Below are 20152 nucleotides of genomic sequence, written 5' to 3'. Positions count from 1 at the left end.
AAATAAGCAAATCAAAGTACAGCATTTGGGAATCCAACAGAGAATTTGAAAACAATCCCCATATATTTCCTTCAAGGACACTGACCTCCTTGTGGAGATCTCTCCCAGATAAAATGAAATCAAATCTTCAAGGAGTTTAGGGTTTTAAATAGATGAAATTATTGCAGAGAAATAAGCAAATCAAGGTGAAGTGCTTGGACAATTTTAATTCTTAATTGATTAGTTGGTCAGTTTAGGAAATGAGAATAGGACTCCCTGTAGAATACAAGTAAAACAAAAGGAGTTGCTACAGGCTATTATTGACATCCTTTTTTTTTTTTTTTTTTTTTTAATTCAACTTGGGGAGCCTAAGCTTAGTCTATGCATGGAGGGGAGGAATATTAAATCAGTACTTTCCCACTGCCTGAATTCTACAAGCATATATAAACTGAATATTATTTAACCATAGCAGTAGGGAAATTGAATAGTTAAATCAATCAAAAGAAATAACCAAGTGCCTATTGTTTCCTAGTCAGTGTGTTCATCACTAAAGAAGTTTTTTTTTAGAAACTTTTTTAAAAAAAAAAAAAGGAAAATATTTGGATTTCCTCTCTGCAGTGAGCTGTCTGTAATTGTGGAAATATGATCTACAAGAAAAATAATCAAGACAGGACAATGTGAGTGCTGAATAAATGGAATGGACAACTATTACATTTTTCATCGAGTTCCTCTCTTACCAGTTTGTGCTAGATGCTGGGGAAGGAGCAGATATGGTCCCTAAACTCAAGGAATGGTGGAGGCAAAGCAACTAGAATGAAGTCACATAGTGGCTAGGTTAACAGAAAGTGGTTGTGGTTAATTTAACAAAGTAGGAAAAGTTTCCTTTGGAAGAGTTGACCTAAAGGCTATAATCTGTAAAGCTGGTCAAGATTAGAATTCTTCACTGTCTCTCTACACCCCCTCTGGTTCATTTAAATTACTCTGATGGCTCCCAGTTTTGAAACTTTAGAAGACTATTTTTTGGCCCATTCCTGGCTTCTTCTTGTCCCTATACCAAAGGTCAATTGCAAGGAGGTTTTTGGAGTCGGAAATAACTGGATTCGAATAAGAGCGGTGCCACCCCTTGGCGATATTTAAGATGATAATACCTACCTTAAAGAATTGTTTTGTGCTCTAAATGAGACTATTATATGGGAATATACAGCATCATACCTGGCTCATACAAGGGATCAATAAATGTTCATTGTTTTTCTTAATGTTCTTCATTAGGTGAAGAGATATAAATGAGATGTAAGAGGTAACTAGGAGAGTTTCCTTTGCATGAATTGTCAGAACATGGTAACTGACTGGAGGTTGAAATCAATGGGGAGAGAAGAGTCAAAGATTATGCCAAGATTTTTAAGATTTATTTCTGTGTCCTTTGAGAAGGGAGAATAGGAAAAAGGTTAAGAGTGATCGTGGAGGTAGGTGGAAAATCAGAAACTGTGGTGTCATTGAAGCCAAGAGAAGGAACATTTAAGAGGAGGAAGCAGTCATCTGTTCAATGCTGCTGAGAAATGGAGGAAGGCAGTACCACCGTTATGGTGAGACAAGTGAGGTGCCTACCTGCACTTGAGCCTGAGGTCCTGAGCCTGGGGACCTTCTTAAGTTTTATTCTTCAGGTGCCTTTCTCACCTCATCCTGGCCTGGTCCTGAAATAAGGTAGTCACTGAGGAGAGTCACTGGATGTGGCAAGTAGAGCTAATTAATCATCTTAGTGAAAAGAGTTTTAGTGGTTTTGGGAGGCAAATGGAATGGTTTAAAAATAAAAAATACTGTACATGTATGTACATGCTTATGAGAAATAATTCAGAGGGAGTGGCAAATAATAGAATATGTAATCTAGAGAGCAAAATGCCTACTAAGTAAGAGGAGAGGATCCTAGGGCTCATGTGGAGGAACTGACCTTTGATAAGAGGGAGAGTTCTGTAATTATTAGAAATAAGAAGGAAGAAAAGGCACCTGGGTGGCTCAGTCAGTTAATCATCAACCTCTTGATTTCCATTCACATCATGGTCATAGGGTTGTGAGATCCAGCCTCACATTGAGCCCCGTGTGGGGCTCTGTATCTGTGTTGGGCATGGAGCCTGCTTAAGATTGTCCCAGTCCCTCTCCTTCTGCCCCTCTCCCCGACACCTGGCTCTCTCTCTAAAAAAAAAAAAAAAAAAAGGAAAGATATTGTGGACACAGTTCCAGTAGGTTTATAGTTTGGACAATGGGCTCCCATATAATGGGTTCAATGTTCTTTATGAAATATAAGGGAAGGCCTTCTCCTACAGTGAGGGCAAGGAAAAGGAGGTTGGTTGATCAAAAGTTTGAGGAGAAGAGAAAAGGTATAAATGGCTCTCACAATGAGTAAAAGATATGTATGAAAGAGCAAGCTTACTAGTATCAATCATGAAATGGTGAAAGCCCAATGGAGAAGCTTGTAAGCTGGGTTTTGGCTGTAGTAATTGGAAGGGACAGTGCAGTGTCCACACTGGAATCTCGAATAGGCAGCTAAAAGAACCAGAAAAAAAGAACTTGAGGTTGTGACTGAAGTCATTTTCGTAGAGATGATATTAAAAACACATGACTCAATCAGAGAAGAAGAATGAGATGAGGAGGAGCCCAAGCTCAAGACGGACAGTTTAAAGATGAGGAGAGCCTGAATAGAGTAGCATTGTGCAAATCAAAGAAAGAGATCAAAATGAATGTGATATAAGTATCAGATGCTACCGGAAGGCAGAAGGGAGGAGGACTGAGGTCACAGAATTTAGGGACCATTGAAGATCCTATTTCCATTAGAGGGACAGCCTGGAAGGAATAATTGGGTGGGGAAGAAGGTAGGCAGTCAGGGGAGATGACTCTAAAATTAGGTAAAGGGGAGGTTAGAATGAGAAAAGAGAACCATGCCAAAACTAAAGTTTTTCAAAATAGATGAGAGCGGAAATATGGGAAGTACAGTATTCTAAAGAGAGTCAGAGATGTTTGAGGTCCCGGTGGAGTGAGAAGGTGCAGAATCAACGTTAACATTTGAGGGGTTTACAGAAGGACAATGATGAATCTTCACTGTGGGTTCCATTGTGTCTGTGAATGGACTGCATACTGATTCAAATACTTAGGCAGAAGGGAGACATGAAGAAAAGCTCATGCACGCAGACTTGATATTGTGAGTAGAAGACATTCTCTGGGCCTTTCCCTTCCTTACCCCAGGTTATTTTATTGAAGCAGAACTCTGATATCCTGGCCCTGTAATTAGAATTCATTTGCTCTTGGTGAGATTTTGCTTTCAGCTCTGAATTACTGAGATTATTTCCTCAGCTCGCCTTTTTGTTTCATTGTGCTTTGGTCCTATTGGCTAATAGGTTATGCAAAATTAAACAACAAGCATATAGATGAATTCATCCATGTTTTCAAGATATCATTTTATTATATGCTGAAATTTTTTAGCCCCCCCCCATTGTTTTACAGCATTGCAAGCACTCCAAAGAATACTAATAATCCTTCTTCATTATGATTTCTGTTGTATTGTTTTATTGTTTATGCAGAATTAATTTATATTTATGTACTAAAATATAACATTCTTGACATCTTTTTATAAATACTGAGAAATATACTTGTCATATGCTCGTGGGTTTCTCTTCTATGTATATGACAGCACAGCTACATCAGTTTAATTGACCTTGGCAATCTGCATCTGCTAGTGATGTGTCCCTGAGGGACGGTTTCTGCAATTTTAAGCTGTGGCTTATTGAAGAACTTGTGTGTCACAATACAATTAAGTCTATATAAAAAAATAATTTCATGCATAACATTAAATTGACTAAAAGTTCTTATTTCAAAACCATTTCTTGTTTTAAAGCCACCTCAGAGTGTCTTTGTTTTTTAAATAAGCTCATTCGAACATAGTAGTAATTAAAGCAGAAAATTAACATAAATCTTGAATGTTTGGTATGAATTAAGGATGTTTTCGTTCTTTTTAAAGACTGCATAAAATTCCAGGCACCATATCACTTAACACATTTCTCTCCCATTTGCAGAATAATATAGGCTGTGAATAAGCATGTTTTAGGGTTCTTTTTCAAGTTCTTTTTCTGTTCAACTGTGGAGCCACTGGGACATATGCTGCAGTCTCCATCAAGATGCAACCTCATGGAAATCTGTGGGAAAAGTGCGCATATCGTAACAGAAAATCCCTCTCCCCTCACTCCCGTTATTTTATAAACAAGGAAGAAAAAATACAATCCTTCTATTAATATTCATTTAACACTTCGTAGGAAATGGCAAGCAGTTATTTGGTTTGCAAATGTAAATATACATTTTTCATCCACTTATGCTTTCACTCCTTCCAAGCTAGATAAAGGCAGAACAGAAGATGTGCTTCTGAGATTTATTTTCATTGTATTTCAAGTTAAATGTATCAGCAGAGATGTAAGGGAGCTGTGAGGAGTTCATAGAAGTATAGTTACAATGATGAGGAGGCTGAAAGTCTTCCTCATAAGAAGCAGCTAAATAAATGAACTTCTTTCTGACAAATTATGCATAAAATACATATGGATTTTTTTTCACTGAATCCTCGATTTGAGTTCTAAATTGAATACTTTGAAGCTTACAAAATATGGTTAGATAATAGGAATTACTATATCTCAAGAGTCATTGAAATCATGAAAGGTGTTATTTGGATTCATAATCTGAGCCAGAGTTTCAAAAAATTAATGGATTATCTCCCCCTTCCTTTATCTCTATTTTATTATAAATTTTGGAATTTATGTATATACAAATATGTAGGTGGATGCATATAGATCATACACTTAAATATAGAGCCCGCTGTGCCAATAGGGAAATTATCCTAGTCATTTGATGTTCAAGTTGTAATGAACAGTCATTCTTGCATTAGTTCCTTAATGCCACTGATAGAAAGCGTTTTTTACCTACTGTAGCATTTCTTTTATAGTCATATAAGTTGTCTATATTCTATTTTGCCAAAAATCCCTTGTAGATATTGACAAGTCAACGTATGGATATTAAAGTGGGAACAAATGATCTCTATTTTGAATGACGTAAGCTTTGCTGTAATATATTAATAACATCATAACCTACTGCTTGACCTCATTGTTTTTTCTACTTATTTTTAAAATGAAACTATGGACATGCTAAACTTGAAGTCTTCTAAAAAGATTAGGGAGAAAATTGAGTAGAGAGTTTTTAAAAGGGGACTGAGATAATTTTCAATACAAGAGAAAAATCCTCTTCTTTTTTGGAACACAGTGTCAGAGAGTTGTTTGATTATTAGTGAGGTTTGCTGGATATTACAAATGATAAAATAATTAAAACAGTTAATATTCACATAGAAGACTTCAAGGATAAACGAATCAAATATTGAGGAAAGAACATATTTTCAAAAGTAAACATGAGTATGTATGAATGTTTGGGTCATAGACTCATACAATGCATACATCATGGAAAGACCCATGAATGGAATAGTGCTTTTGAATTCACAAATAAATGCTTCTAGGATGGCTTACGGTGTTGGTGCTAAATATTTTAAGAAAAGCAAGATTTACTTAATAAACTTACAGTAACATCTCCTGACTACTTATTGACCAAGTTGGTGATGGAGCTCTAATATTAGAGTAAATCACACTATTTACATTTTTAAGTCACAAGGAATTATAACACATATTACTCAAAGAACTTCCCTTTCATTTGGCAGGCATTTAGTCGACACCTGGTGTGTGTAATGCACTGTGCTCAAGGGCTAATTCAAGTTCTGTGAGGACTGAAGCTTATTAATAATTTGAGGTCTCCTTTATAAAAAAAAGAAAAAGAATTACAAATTCAAATTTAGGCACAGGGCCTTAAAAGAGGACCATGCAAGTGAGAGACCCTGAAGCTTAAGCTTCAAAAACTTCACAGTATATATGTCTTTGACTGTAATAGCTGCTATGGGAAATCAAAGATAACTAAGGCATAATCCCTACCTTGCTCAAGCTTAGAGTGAAATCTGTACTAACCTTCAAGGATACTCCTGTTTAAAAAAAAAAAAAAGTGAGGAACATATATAAAAGGGCTCTGATCTCCTGGTGAAATAATTTTGGATTCCTTCTCATTTAAAAATCTTTATTTCAGTTCTCTGTGTAGAACAAAGGCATATCAAAGTCTTGGACAAATAAGGTCATTTTTTACAGGAGAATTATTTTTTACTCGCTCTATCTCATGTTATATAAACCATGAATGGTGGTGTGTTCCAGTTACCATTATTATTGTAATAGGTTGAATTGATAAGCCATGCTCACTATTGACTTTTTTGCAACTCAAGTAACTGTCAACAGATGGTAGTGATGATCTGTTATGCGATGGGGAGCAAATGATAAAGGTATCTTTTCATGTGACCTTTAAAGACAAGACATTAGAAAGATCTTCTCAAAATGCTGTTCTGCATTGAAAATAATTACATGAATATTTAATTTTACTCTCGATGAAAGGTGAAATCACATCAGAGATATAAACACTATCAGATTTTTAAAATAAAAACCTGAGCACAATAACATTACCCCATCTGTTCATTCATTCATTCACTCATTTATCCATTCACTCATGCATTGACTTGAGTGTCTCCTATGCTGCAACTATTGTAGTAGGCTTTGTGGTACAGTGGCCAGCAGCATGGACACATTGCTATTCTCATGGAACCTACAGTCTTATGGGGAGCAGATAATCAACAGTAATTCTGTAATAGTTTTCTAAAATTCTAATATCCTTCAGATAGAAAACTACAAAGGTTTATTTTTATGTCTTACTTCTCTATTATTGTTTAGAAGAAATGGTTTTAGGTATCAGAATTTTTTTTTTTTTTTACATTTGGTGGTTTTATTTTAAACTTGACTCATTAATTTATTTAAGAACTAACTTTTGTGTTCCAAAAATTTACAATACATTTAAGTTGTTATATTCTCTTTTGAATGAAAGTAAAGAATAGCACCGTAAGTCTGTCCCAAGATGCTGTACTTAAAATTCATGACATGAATACCTGGAGAGAGCATTTAATCTGGAACACTGGCTCAGTTTGCTCCATTATAGATGGTGCTACTATCTTTATGCCCTTCTTCTCTTGATGAACCCTTTTGGTAACTTACATCTTTGATCTCTTCCAATTATTAGGATTATGTGTCTACTCAAGGATATTCCTTTAGACTTTTTTCTTAAAGGAACTCAAAATCTTTCTTGTTCCATAACACATTTAGATTCATTATAACATAGCAAATAACTTAAAATTTTTTACAAAGCAATATGCACAAAGAACCAATGGTTGTGTGTGCATTTGTTGATTTTTATAAAATAGAATCTGATAGCTAATGTAGCTGTATTCTGGGTCCACTGAATTGCTTAACATTAGGTGCAAATAATTTGGTTAAAATGTAGAAGATTTTGTCTTGTTTTATTTATAAAATTTCTTATTGTGAAGGGAAGAGAATGGCCATTGACCCAAATTCACAGTATAGCTTTTACCTGTTACACAGAGGAACAAGTTTAGGATCATATGAGTAATATCATATTCATAAGAATAATGGTGTGGACAAAGAAATTTTTAGAAAATTAATTTTATGTTCATTTAAAGGGATTTAAATGGATTTTATACACATTAAAATATTTGAAAGGATGTGCTTCCCTTCTTCCTGGATCTGTACTTTCTAGACATAAATACCAGATCTGACATATTGCCCAAATCTGTAATCTTTAAAATCTACATGTGAGGTATACTTTGAACTGATTAAGTCAGTATGCTTTAAATGTATTGTTAACTCAGGTATTTCATTAACTTTCCATTTTTATGGTTCATTAATAACAGTTGTTTGAATCCCAAGAACAATAATTAAGTCATAATTTTTCTTAATTTTCAAATTATTGTTACACGATGCACAGATTAGTCATTGCCTCTTGTCTTTCACTTTTTTTTCTTCCAGTAAAAGAAGCCTTGAGCCCTCTAAAATTTAACAGATGGAATCTCCCAGAAGTAGATCCAGAAACTATGCAAACCAGTGAACCATGGGTGTTTGCAGGTGGTGATATTGTTGGTGTGGCTAATACTACAGTGGAATCAGTGAATGATGGAAAGCAAGCTTCTTGGTACATTCACAAATATATACAGGTGGGCATTTGTCATCACTTTTAGCCAATTTTTTCCAATGGATATATACTTCTTCATTTATTTTTGCTTGGAATTCATATGAGCATTTATATATGGTAGTATATGACATATACCTATACATATATTTACTTGGACAAAATTTTTTTAACATGGACTGGATAGCACAACCACTTAACTGATTGAAGATTCAGTGTGCATTTCTATAGGGAAATCCCATGAAGTTATTAGTTCTGCTGTGTTCAAAATATTTATCAATGACTTAAAGACATAGATAATACATTTATCAAATTTGAATGGTACACAATGTGATAGCAGATAAGATCTATATTCCTAATGATCTTACACAGTCCAGAAAACTGTTTGTCCATTTGAATGAGATGGATTCCTATCCATTTCCCCAATTATATCCACCTAATTGAAAAAAAAACAAATATTTTATAAATTTTGATTGTAATTTTTTCACTCTTTAATCTTATGAAACAAATGCAGAATGTAAAAATGATAAAATATAAAGTTGAACATACTCTTACAGTAACTCGGTGGTTATGGGGAAGAAAAAAGCCATAATTACTACATCTCAGTTGTCTACTTTTTGACAAAATGCTTTGTTTTCTTCTTGCTCTGTAATTGGATTAAATGTAGATATAGTGATCTCCTTTATACAAAATGTTTCTGGAAAGGTTTACTCTTATAAATATAATTCTTCTTTCTTTCCTATTTGGGAAAGACTCTATTCATAACATGCTGTCTGCCTCTCTTTCAATTTCTTTTGTTTGTTTCCCACACACTGACAAAATTCACTTTGTCTTTCATGTCTCCTTGAATATTTTTCTTCCTCTTTGCCATGACCATTTAGTCTTTACAGTTGTCCTCCTATCCTTTTTCTGTAACCTATGCAGGACTTCTTATTACCAGGTACAGCCTGGACTTGGTACTGATTGTATCATATTTTTTATGTTTAATTCCCTGACCTAATCCCACCTCAGCTCAGCGTCTCTGAGGAGTGGGGCTTGGGTTGTTGTGGTCTGGGTTGTAGCTGGTTTCTAAGGTCTCTAAAAATGGGTGTAACCAGCTTACAGGTCATGCATAGAGATAAAAATATGATTTAGGAAACAACATTTTGTGGAGATGACAAATCTAAAATTAAGAATGCTGTCCAAATCAGTCCTAAGTCCAAAGGGAGGAGACTTAGGGAAAAAAGGGAAAAGGAATGCAGTTTTAACAGGCAGAAACCTGGGAACCCAAGGGAGCAAAAGTTGGTAGTAGCTCCTGCTCCAGTTTTTGTCACACCTATATTTTGGAGAGTCTCCATAGCCTCCGAGATATACAGTGGAGAGGTTCAGCTGCCCAAGATGGACTCCTGATTTGGCTTCTCTTGCTCATTCTGTTGCAAAAATTATCACCCTGTATTTCTTTTTTTTTTTTTTTAAAGATTTTATTTATTTATTTGACAGAAAGAGATCACAAGTAGACAGAGAGGCAGGCAGAGGGAGCAGGCTCCCTCCGCCCTCCCCGAGCAGAAAGCCCGAAGCGGGGCTTGATCCCAGGACCCTGGAATCATGACCTGAGCCGAAGGCAGAGGCTTTAACCCACTGAGACACCCAGGTGCCCCTCACCCTGTATTTTTATCTCCTCATTTTACTCTTCTTGTCACAGCACTCTCAATGGTCCCAGTTGTACCTCTGTATAACTCCCTCATCGTATTTCTATCTCTGTTCTTCCATGATCCAGCTGTCTGCTGATAATCTTAACTCTTGTGTCTCATTATATTTCAGATTTACTGGACATCACTTGGTTACCTACATTTCTACTTCATTGCTATTAAACTAAACATACTCTACTCTCCCAAACCTGTTCCAATATTTAACGTTTCTGATACCCAGCTTCAAAGCCTCTAAGTCAGTGTTCATTATACCTCTAGATTACTGACTTCTAGATTACTCAAGACTAATACAGTTTTCAAATTCCATTTTGAAACCAAAATAGGCCTCGCAGCTTTTTCTTTTACTGCATAATGGCATTAAAGCAAGAACTTGAACACATGATATTATAATAAATACTCTATTATATATACAAGAAATAATAAGAGGGGCTCCTGGGTGGCTCAGTGGGTTAAGCCGCTGCCTTCGGCTCAGGTCATGATCTTAGGGTCCTGGGATCGAGTCCCGCATCGGGCTTTCTGCTCAGCAGGGAGTCTGCTTCCCTTCCGCTCTCTCTGCCTGCCTCTCTGCCTACTTGTGATCTCTCTCTGTCAAATAAATAAATAAAATCTTTAAAAAAAGAAAGAAAGAAAGAAATAATAAGAAAGTTTATGAGAAAAGTAGAAAACAATCAGAATAAGCTACTTCTTAAAATACAGTTGAAAAATTTACACTAGTGTGTTTATGCACACATATTTTTCTCATTATAGATAATACTGTTGTACACATCTTTACTTATGAACCATTTATTTAAATTTTATTCTCCTCTTCTCTCTCTCTCTCTCATATATGTATCTGGTCAGTTCTACCTCTGTAAAGACTCTTTCATATCCTTACTTTAATTTGCTTGCTTTTTTGTGCTGAATACAATTTTTGGTTGACCAGACATCTCACTTACCATTCTGTTAACTTCTTGAAGAAATGAGACTAGAATCGGGAGATAGGAGAAAAGGCCCTTGTGCGAGGCCAGATGATACCTAGTGAATGCATGAATTCAGTCTGCAAAAGTAAAAATGGTGGGAAGTCAGAGATACTGAACAGATCTGAAAGGTAAAATTGAATGAGGGACAGTGGAAAATGGCATGTGTTAATGTTTTTTCTAAAGATTTAAATCCATTTATAGCTTTTAGATTAAAGTACTTAGAGAATATTTACTATATTTGTGATGATTGTGATTTTGTCGTACTTCACAGTTATCATTCGAGAGGATTCCTAAGGGTGTTTTTCTTTTGACTTTACTTTTATCTTTTACATCCCTGAATCTAATAAATGTGTACTGAAAAAAAATGAGAAATCATTTTATTTAGCTTCCACTTACTCATAAAAGGAAAGAAACGGACTTTTAGGTATGATGAAAAAGAAAAGTGTGCATGCTTTAAAATACATATTGCTAGGAATGATAGTGTTTGAAATATAAAATTAAAAAAATTCCTGACCAGTAAAAGTTTTGGTTTTGGCTGAAGGCTTTGGACTTGTCAAACAAAGTATTGAATTGCATTTTAAAGATAGAGTAGAAATGGAAAGCAGGGAGAATCTCTGTCAAGTAAAATCGACACTTCCACCTTGCTGCCTGTTGGTTGCAAAGTGCTAAGCAGTGATAAGACTAAAAAGGAACATATAGACAAAGTGAAATTTTTCTCTCTCCACACTGTCATTAACTTAGCTCTGGCCTCTATCGCCTCTTAAAATTGCCTCCACTTCTTCCGTTTGTCAAATCCAAGGAACCTATACTGCAGCCAGAGTCATCCTTCAGGAGTACAAGTCTGATCCTCATTTTTTCATGTAAAACCTTTCAGAGGATCCTCTTTGCACTCAAGATAAAGCCTGATCTCCTTGGCTTGTGATGCTAACTTGCATTTCCCCTAGCACACCAAGAGCTCTGAATCTGGGCCTTTTCCCTACTCCCCTCATTTCATCTGTTTCTATCCTACTTGTCCTTCAGGTCTTGCTTCCTCCTCCCCTTTCAAGAACATGTTCCTCCTGTGTGCTCTGTGGCACCCTGTTTCCCTGACAGAAGCCTGCTTACTGATCTGTCTCTGCAAAGCCAGTTGCCATGCTTGTGTATTGTTATGCCCTCAAAATAAAGAGTGCATTCATTTATATTTATTAAATAGGAAAAATACGTAGAATGAGATAATTCATTGTAAAGGAATTTAAAGAGGAGTTAAGAAAACGAATGAGTTTGTTATATAAGTTCATTAACACTGTAAATAAATAATGTTTCCTTCAAATGCAACATCCATTAAGAAAAATTTTATAATGCCTGAAGTATATTCATGAGTGAAGGTTTATCACTGCTTGTCTTGTGTTTTACATTAGTTTTGGGGGAAATGGAACACTAGATAGTGTACTTTAAAAATGATTTAATACACACATTATAGTATTAATTCATGTATGCAATCACTGCAATTGGATGTTTTGAATTTATTTGTAATATGCTTTTTCAGACTCATGTGATTATTTAAAGATACCCCTGTTGGGATTTCAGTAATTCCCATAGTTGTCTGAAGAGAGCTTCACTTAGATTTCATTAGTTAATTTGATCAGTTACCATTTATTGAGTACCAGCTGTTGGGCCCAAGATACTTGACTTTGGGAGAGTACCAAAGTGAATAAATGAGGAGAGGTAAAACACAGCAGTTAGAAATTTGGCCTCTGAATTAAACAGACCTGATTTCAAACCCAGTTCCAAAATTTTCAAACTTTGTGACTTGAGGGCTTACTTCATCACTTCAGGACATGGTCTTTTCAGGGGTAAATAAACTATTTATTAATAAATGAGCAACAATAATTAGAAATGTTAAAATGGTATTAGAGAACAATTACAAAATAGGACATTTTGAAGGGAAAGCACAGTGTCGGATTTTAACAGACAAAGATTCAAAGAGGCTGTTGCTGGTAATTATGAAAGCATTTTATTTAGTCATTTGTTATTTCATTCATATACATCCTCCTGGCTATCCATGTAGTCATTCATGCATGGATTCATTCATTCATTCAATAAACAAATTTTTAAAAAATATTGTTTTCATCTTTAGATAGTACTAATCTGTAGGTTTACAAATGTGAATTAAAACATAAAACTTGCCATTAATAATCTCACAGTCTAGTAGAAAAGACAGTGGTATAAACATACATCTAATACAATATAATAAACTCGGTAATAAAAAATGTAAAGGCACAGGGTAGCATGAAAGAGATAATGATTGATTTTATATGGATGTGGGTATCAATCAGGATGTGGAGTCAGCAAAGGCTTCACAAAATCCAGACACAAAGAGGGAGGATAAGAAAAACAGTGATTTGAATTGGTGGAATGTAAAGGGGGCTGCTGGCTAAGACTGTAGAGCTTGCTTACTGCCCAGGGGGACCCAGATAAGGGTACTAGCTGGCTGAAATCCTGACCAAGCTCCACTCCCTGAACAGTGGTATCTTTTGTTGTGCCGCTTCAATTCAGGGGAGGGAGTGCCTTCTTGAATTGTCACAAAGGTACTTTCTGCTTGTGCTGTAAGACTTACACCTGTCCAGTGGCTTCTTTCAATTTCACCAAAAGGCATTCTGAGTTTTTGCAGGCCCTGAACATAGAGAATATGTAGGAAAAATGGGAGAAAAGATCTGTGATTATGCTGGGGTTAGGATATGATAAGAATACCTGGTTTAGGATTTTAATGTGGGGTGTATAATGAAGCAGAAATGTGGTAGGAGTTATTTGCATAAAGAAGTGATAGTGTCATATCTTGTATTAATAGAAACATTTTCCAATTTGTCAACATTTCCCTTCTTAAAATTCTTTATTTTATTTTATTATTTTTAAAAGATTTTATTAGAGAGAGAGAGAGAGAGAGTGAAAGAGAGCATGAGTTGGGGGGGGCAGGGGAGAGGGAGAAGCAGGCTCCCCACTGAGCAGGGATCCAAATGGATGTAGGCCTGGGCTTGATCCCAGGACCCTAAGATCATGACCTGAGCTGAAGGCAGCTGCTTAACAGACTGAGCCACCGAGGCATCTTTAAAAATCTTTTTTATTTAGTTGTGCTATTAAATGATCCAATATGACTTCACCATTGTTGTTTATATTACTATGATGTTAGTAGGAGTTGAGGCATATTTGAATTATTTTCTTCTGCTTGAATAAGAATTACTGAGTATCTAAAATGATTTTGAGTGTACTCAAAGAAAGAATATGTAACTGAAAGAATGACTGTTGAATTCTATTGAATTTAAAATTTGTTGCACTTTCACTTGCATCTTTCCAGTGGATTTATTTATTTATTTAGCCAATGTGCATGTGTTTGTCTTTGTGTGCATATCTGTATGCATGTGTACATGTATGTGGACAGACAAAAAGTTCTGTACTAGGAAGAAAATAAATTAACTACATGAACCCATCAACCTTTCTTCAAAAGTTGCTTTTTAGCAATGTGTAAGTGCAAAGATTACCCATGTGACATAGAGAACAGACATATAATAAAATCGAAAGCTAATTTTACTACAACCAATAAATTCTAAAGTAGTCCAAGAGCAGAGCTCAGTGTTGACTAGAATTATTGGAAAAGACTCATGAAAAAAGTGCTCCCTAATTTTTACCCTCCTTGGACATACCTTTTATATTTACTGTCATTGTAATAACAGCTACTATTTGTTTAGCTTCTGTTATATATTGTGTAGGTTTTGGTTACAATGGGTATCATTATCTTTATATTTTTATTTCCTTAAAGATTTAATTTATTTATTTCACAGAGAGAGAGTAAGAGAGAGAGGGAGAGCCAGGGGAGGGAGAGGCAGAGGGGGAGAGAGAGAGAATCTCAAGCAGACTCCACCCTGAGCTTGGAGCCCAACAGGGGGGCTGGATCTCGACCCTGTTATAATGATCTGAGCCAAAATCAAGAGTTGGAGGCTTAACTGACTGAGCCACCCAGGTACCCCCATGGGAATCCTTATCTTTATTTCATAGCTCTTAAAAATAATGTCTCAATCATTAAAGAAATCTGTTCTAGGTTAAGTATCCTCTTAGTATCAAAGCCAGGGTTTGAACATACGTATGTCTATTTGTTATTTTCCCCTGGATTGAACTACTTTCCTAATATTTTTCAACTCTGGTTTCTTCTTCTTGCTAATCATCTGCAGGCCTAGACATCTTCCCCTACAGTATGTGTTAAAATTTAAAAATAAAATAATGCATTAGAACTCTGCCTGAGAGTTCTTCTGTAGTTGAAATTGAAATCAGAAGATTGTGATTGGAGATCGTAGCTTATGTATAACTTAGTTCTGGTTAAAAATACACCTTAACCAGAATGATTAAGTGACTAGAAAAGTTCTAAGATTATTCCACATCTCCTAACTTCCAGGGAAATAAAATAGAGGGATAATTAGCTCAATTAATATAATTAAAGACCTAAATTTAATTGTTAATTGAGGATAAAGATGAGGTACTTTAATTACATAGGTAAATCCAGAAATTCATTAATAATAAGTTGATTAAATCCAGAACATTCATTTAAAAAACAGAGGAATATAAAAAAGTGCTCTTAGTCTAGGAAACAAAAATCAATAATTAGTTGATTAATCTGTAAAAGTTAAAATGGGGAGTTACGAAAAGGATATACATGTATGTTAAGCATGTCATTTCATTTTAAAACCCATAGGTTTGTTCTCCTCTTCATTTTTCTTAAAAAGAGAAAAAAGCAGAGCCAAGTTCTTTTTAATCTTATGGTTAGAGTTCTATCATGTTTCTTGTGTAAACCTGTTTATGACATGCTGCCTACAACTTCTGGTTTTGTTTTCTAAAGTGGAGCCATACTTTCAAGAAACAAAGAGAAATTTCCTGGATTTTTGTATGATTGCCTGTCAGTCATTTCATTTATTTAACCCACATCTAATTTCATAGCAACTTCTTTTTTAGCAACTCACCTTTATCATAGCTTTTGAAAATATTCAACTTAGTTTTCACAGACTCAACCCCCTTTCTTTTCACATTCATAGAGCTCTTCAATTTATACAATTTTGATTTACATTTATAACCAACACAAATGGGGTGAGGACCATACAACTGATTCCGTAAGCACAGAACTTAAGTGGGAGGGTAGAAAGTTCATAGACGCACAGGTACCCTCCTCATAACAGAGACTCAGCACTGCTTGTCCTTCCTTTGTACCTCACAGAGGAACAGGAGGGAAGATGTTATTAGTCTAGTGAGTCTGTTAGGTGCAACCAGCTTGTTAAGGGAAACCATATGATGCCTAATGTCCTTCTGTACCAAAAACAAGTCTTAATACAAAATGTATTTACAAAATGGTATATTGACAAAAATGTCAGTAATGTACCAAAATACAATTGTTTAGAAAATTGAGCACTTTGTTTTAGTATTAACACAGAAACACATTTCATCACAAAAATGTAGAGGAAAAAAGGCTATGTGTTATCACACTGTGCTATGTCCTCCATTAAGAGAAAACTTGTAAATGGAATATAGGCTAAATGCTTCTAAGTTCTGATCCTAGATAAGAAACTCCTTTTCCTTGAAGTCTTCATGGTAGTTCTGAGAAGATGATCTTACCAACATGAGACATTTTGTCAAATAAAATCGGTCCAAGTATATGAAAATTATCATCTGTAAACCCGTGGATTTGATTACATCATTAGAGCAATCCTCCATGTCATTATTCTGTGATTCAGAATTCTATTTTAAATTTACTCTCTTTTAGATGCAACACTGAAACACCACAGTATTTATTACTAGTAGTGGAAGGGATCGAGTAAACTTACATGTTTCCAAAAGAGAAGCACTTGCAGTGGTATAAAAATAAATATTGAGGGGCAAAAGACAAGAGTTATTAGTGGAAGGATAAATATGGAAAGGATAGGTAGGGATGGAAATTCAAATAAAGGAAAGGAATTATATAAGGAGTCTTCAAATATAGACAGGAAATGAAAAGGAAAAGAAGACCTCCTTTCTTTCAAGTAGAATTCTTTCTGTGAAATTCAAACACGATGAGAAACTGTAGAGGATAGGAAAGGAGGCATTGGAACATTAAACATATTTTTAAAAAAAAGTTTTGGTTGCTGTGTTTACAAGTGAGTTTAGGAGTCACTGAACTGAGGTTGAATGGTTACACAGTACTGTTTATTCACTGCCACCATTTGAGGTCAGCTTTCAGCAACAACAAAAAGTTACTTTTTTTTTTCATTTTTGGTTTCATTTCAGTGGTTCTACTACATACATGAGTTTGCCTACCTGCATCTTCCCAAATGATATTCTTTTTGTGTCTTCCTCAAAATTTATCCTTTATTAAACATGGTGTATTCCTATAATAAGTATCCATGTTAAGGGTTTGATTATTTTGATACTGTTTTGATTATTTTAGTTATGAATCTGTGTTATTCTTTCCAACTTGTCATCCCCCTCGAAACAAATTCTTGTGGCAGAATTATCTTAGAACATATACACAAGATATACACATAAATATTCTGCCATCATACTGGGTCTAAAATGTCTTTCTTAACCCTATAAGATCACAGAGCACAGGTGTCTTTTAGGTTTTAGCTTTCTACAGTGTTTTCCAGCTCTACAGTGAAGCATATATGATATTTTAATGAAGGTCATAGTGAAGTTCTCTAATAGTTAATGTGGTTCTAATGAGTTGTATATAGTATATGGGGTACATTTTGAAATAGGAGTTTGCAAAGTTCTTCAAAACTATTACAAATTCCTTGCATTGATGGCCTACTTTTCTCCTGCTTGAGGTTTTTGTGTGTTTCTTTTGGTTCGATTGAGGCTCTAAAGAATCAGTAGTTGTTGAGGGGACTAGGTATCTCAGGGGATTGGTGATGAGATACAGAGCCTTTAACCTCTTGGTCACTAGTTCAAATCTGCCCCAGGTCAAGAGTGACAGAAAGTCATTATCATCTGATGGCAGTTCAATAGGCTATGTGAAATGAATTTGTGATTTCAGTACCTAGTGGAGAGAGATTCATGCCATAGTCTCACCATTGAGTGAGTACAAGATGGTAGTTGGGATTTTAGTCTGAAGAGAAAGGAGTCCGGTCATAGCTAAGTATTCCATTTTTTGGAGCTAAGACTTTTTTTGGTGGATTTGTTGATGGAATGGCATAGGGAAGCAAGGCTTGCCCTTGTGTTGGTTTGTGATCTGAGGCCATGAGGTGCACATCTGTAGGAATCCCTGTCTGTCATTGTTGCTGATGAGGTACAATTGTACAATTGGCATCACTAAACTGACTTCTAAAAAGTTATTTCCGTCCCAGATGCTGATTAATTCAAGACTGAAAGTGACATCATTCATGTCTCCTGTTTCTTTAGTGCCCTTCTGCATATACTTTTTAAATGTTTCATTTTCCCTTTTAATCATATTATTAATTTTATCTACATTTGAACATATGACTGAACATTTAGAGAGGCCTATTCATTCTTGTTAATCTTTCACATGAGAAATACTGAGTTAACAAACAAGAATAGAAAATTGTAAGGACACTTTGAAGATGGGGAATTAAAAACTGAGCACAGTGTGAAAGGATCATTGCTATAAAGCTAATTGAATTATGTGCGTTCATATCAATAAATGAAATCTTTCACCTTCTGCCACTTTTAGGGTTGAAGATTATGTGAGGGATTTTGTCTTTCTAATATCTTTAGTGAACAGTCAGGTTATTAAAACTTTTTGATATGGGGATCTCTTTTAAAGGAATTACTTTTCTAAAGAGGACAAAGGCATATGTTTATACTTGAAGATTTTTAAGATCACAGCATTGTCTTCATAATGGAATATTTACATTTTTATTTTATAACAGGTTCACTGATTTTCAAAAAGAGCTCACGTTGTTGGATTGTAAGGATGTTAAAGCTATCTCTGATAATTTTTTATGATGCGAAAATCAAATGTAAAGAATGATAGCCGCTGTCTCTCATATTAAAGATTATTGCTCGGTACAAAGATGAGCAGTTGCTGAAAATGTGACAGTCTGGGATTTTAGAAAACAAACTTGGAGGAACTTATCTAAGCCCAAGTCTCCATTGCTTAGAAGAACTTCAGTGCCAACTTTGAAGACACTTGTTATCATTATCATTGCTTAAAATATCATTTTAATTTCACATCTTCAAAGGCATTCTTTTGCCCTGAAATATTCCAGTGGTTTCTACAATATCTGAAGAACTATGATTTGAGAATTAGAAATTTAAATTGCCCAGGCTTAATATGAGAGCATTTCCGTTACCCTTTGCAGGTTTTGAGGCAGCTTATTCGACCTTACAGTCTCACCAGGAAGCTAATGGGAAAGCCTTGCAGCAATCTTCACAGGAAAGTTTCCAAATGTCAAGTGTCATCTTTCCAGCTGTTAGATGAATGGGTAGCCAAGAGGCATTTATTTGGGTGTGCAGCCCCTGTGAAATCTGGGTGAGGCAAGAGAAAAGGCTATAATTTGGTGGTTAGTTTACCAGTATTGGTATAGTTGCAGATCTCTTTGCCAGGCAAAGGACTTCATTTTGTGGCTTAATGATTGACAGCCAACTGCAGTGTTCCTGCATTTAGAGAATAAAAATGCCTTTAAAAAAAAAAAAAAAGAGGCATCATCGATATGTCATACTAATTTTTGAATCCTTCACTGCTTCAGATAAAAACAATCTTATCGACGGAGCTGGCTTATTCTTTTCTAAACCCCTCTCCAACTGAGAGGAGGTAAGGCTTTTCAAATGACAACTGTATTAAAATCTTGAGACCTATTGAAAAAGTGTCCTTCAGTTTAAGATATATGGCAAACTCTTTAATTCCTATGTTAAAAGAAGATTGATATGAATCATTGGCCACTGTCAGGTTGAAAAACAATGAATATCAATAAAAAGACACTTTTAAATCATAATGGATTCAGTTTGAGATAGTGATAGACTCCAAAAAATAATATTGAAGTATGTCATGGGTAAATGCTGTTTCCATGCTAAGTTTTCCCACTTGATCAGGATCACCACATTGAAATGACTTCAGCCCAATTTCTCTTTGGTAAACTATGCCTTTAGACTGAACTAGAATCAGAAGTGCATGTGATCTCATTTTTATCCCTTCCAGTGAGAAGTAGTAAAGTTAAATTTGCTTATAGTCATTGAAAAATGAAGTCCGTTTCAAGTGTTTATAAATAAGCATACGATAAACCCCATAGACTATCTGTGGAGTTTGCCTCTTTGATGGTAGAGTCATGTTAGTTTTTGACGAATTCCCTAGCTAAATACTTCAAAATAATTATTAAGGATCAGAAGCTTGACTTTTTTTCTATTAAAATTTCTGTTTGTAAAATGGCATAG

General features: G+C 35.2%; 1 protein-coding gene across 1 annotated transcript in view; it reads left to right on the top strand.

Moving 5' to 3' along the window:
- Positions 1–20152, top strand: part of LOC111142998 (dihydropyrimidine dehydrogenase) — an 828681-nt gene that overhangs the window by 388582 nt on the left and 419947 nt on the right. Inside the window, exon 12 of the mRNA XM_022496386.1 lies at positions 7965–8149. Within this exon, the coding sequence (XP_022352094.1) occupies positions 7965–8149 (185 nt within the window). The remainder of the gene's footprint in view (positions 1–7964; positions 8150–20152) is intronic.

The sequence above is a fragment of the Enhydra lutris genome, unplaced genomic scaffold, assembly GCF_002288905.1.
Source record: "Enhydra lutris kenyoni isolate GAN:26980312 unplaced genomic scaffold, ASM228890v2 scaffoldscaffold9, whole genome shotgun sequence".
Taxonomy (NCBI): domain Eukaryota; kingdom Metazoa; phylum Chordata; class Mammalia; order Carnivora; family Mustelidae; genus Enhydra; species Enhydra lutris.
This window is presented reverse-complemented; position numbering and strand designations above follow the sequence as displayed.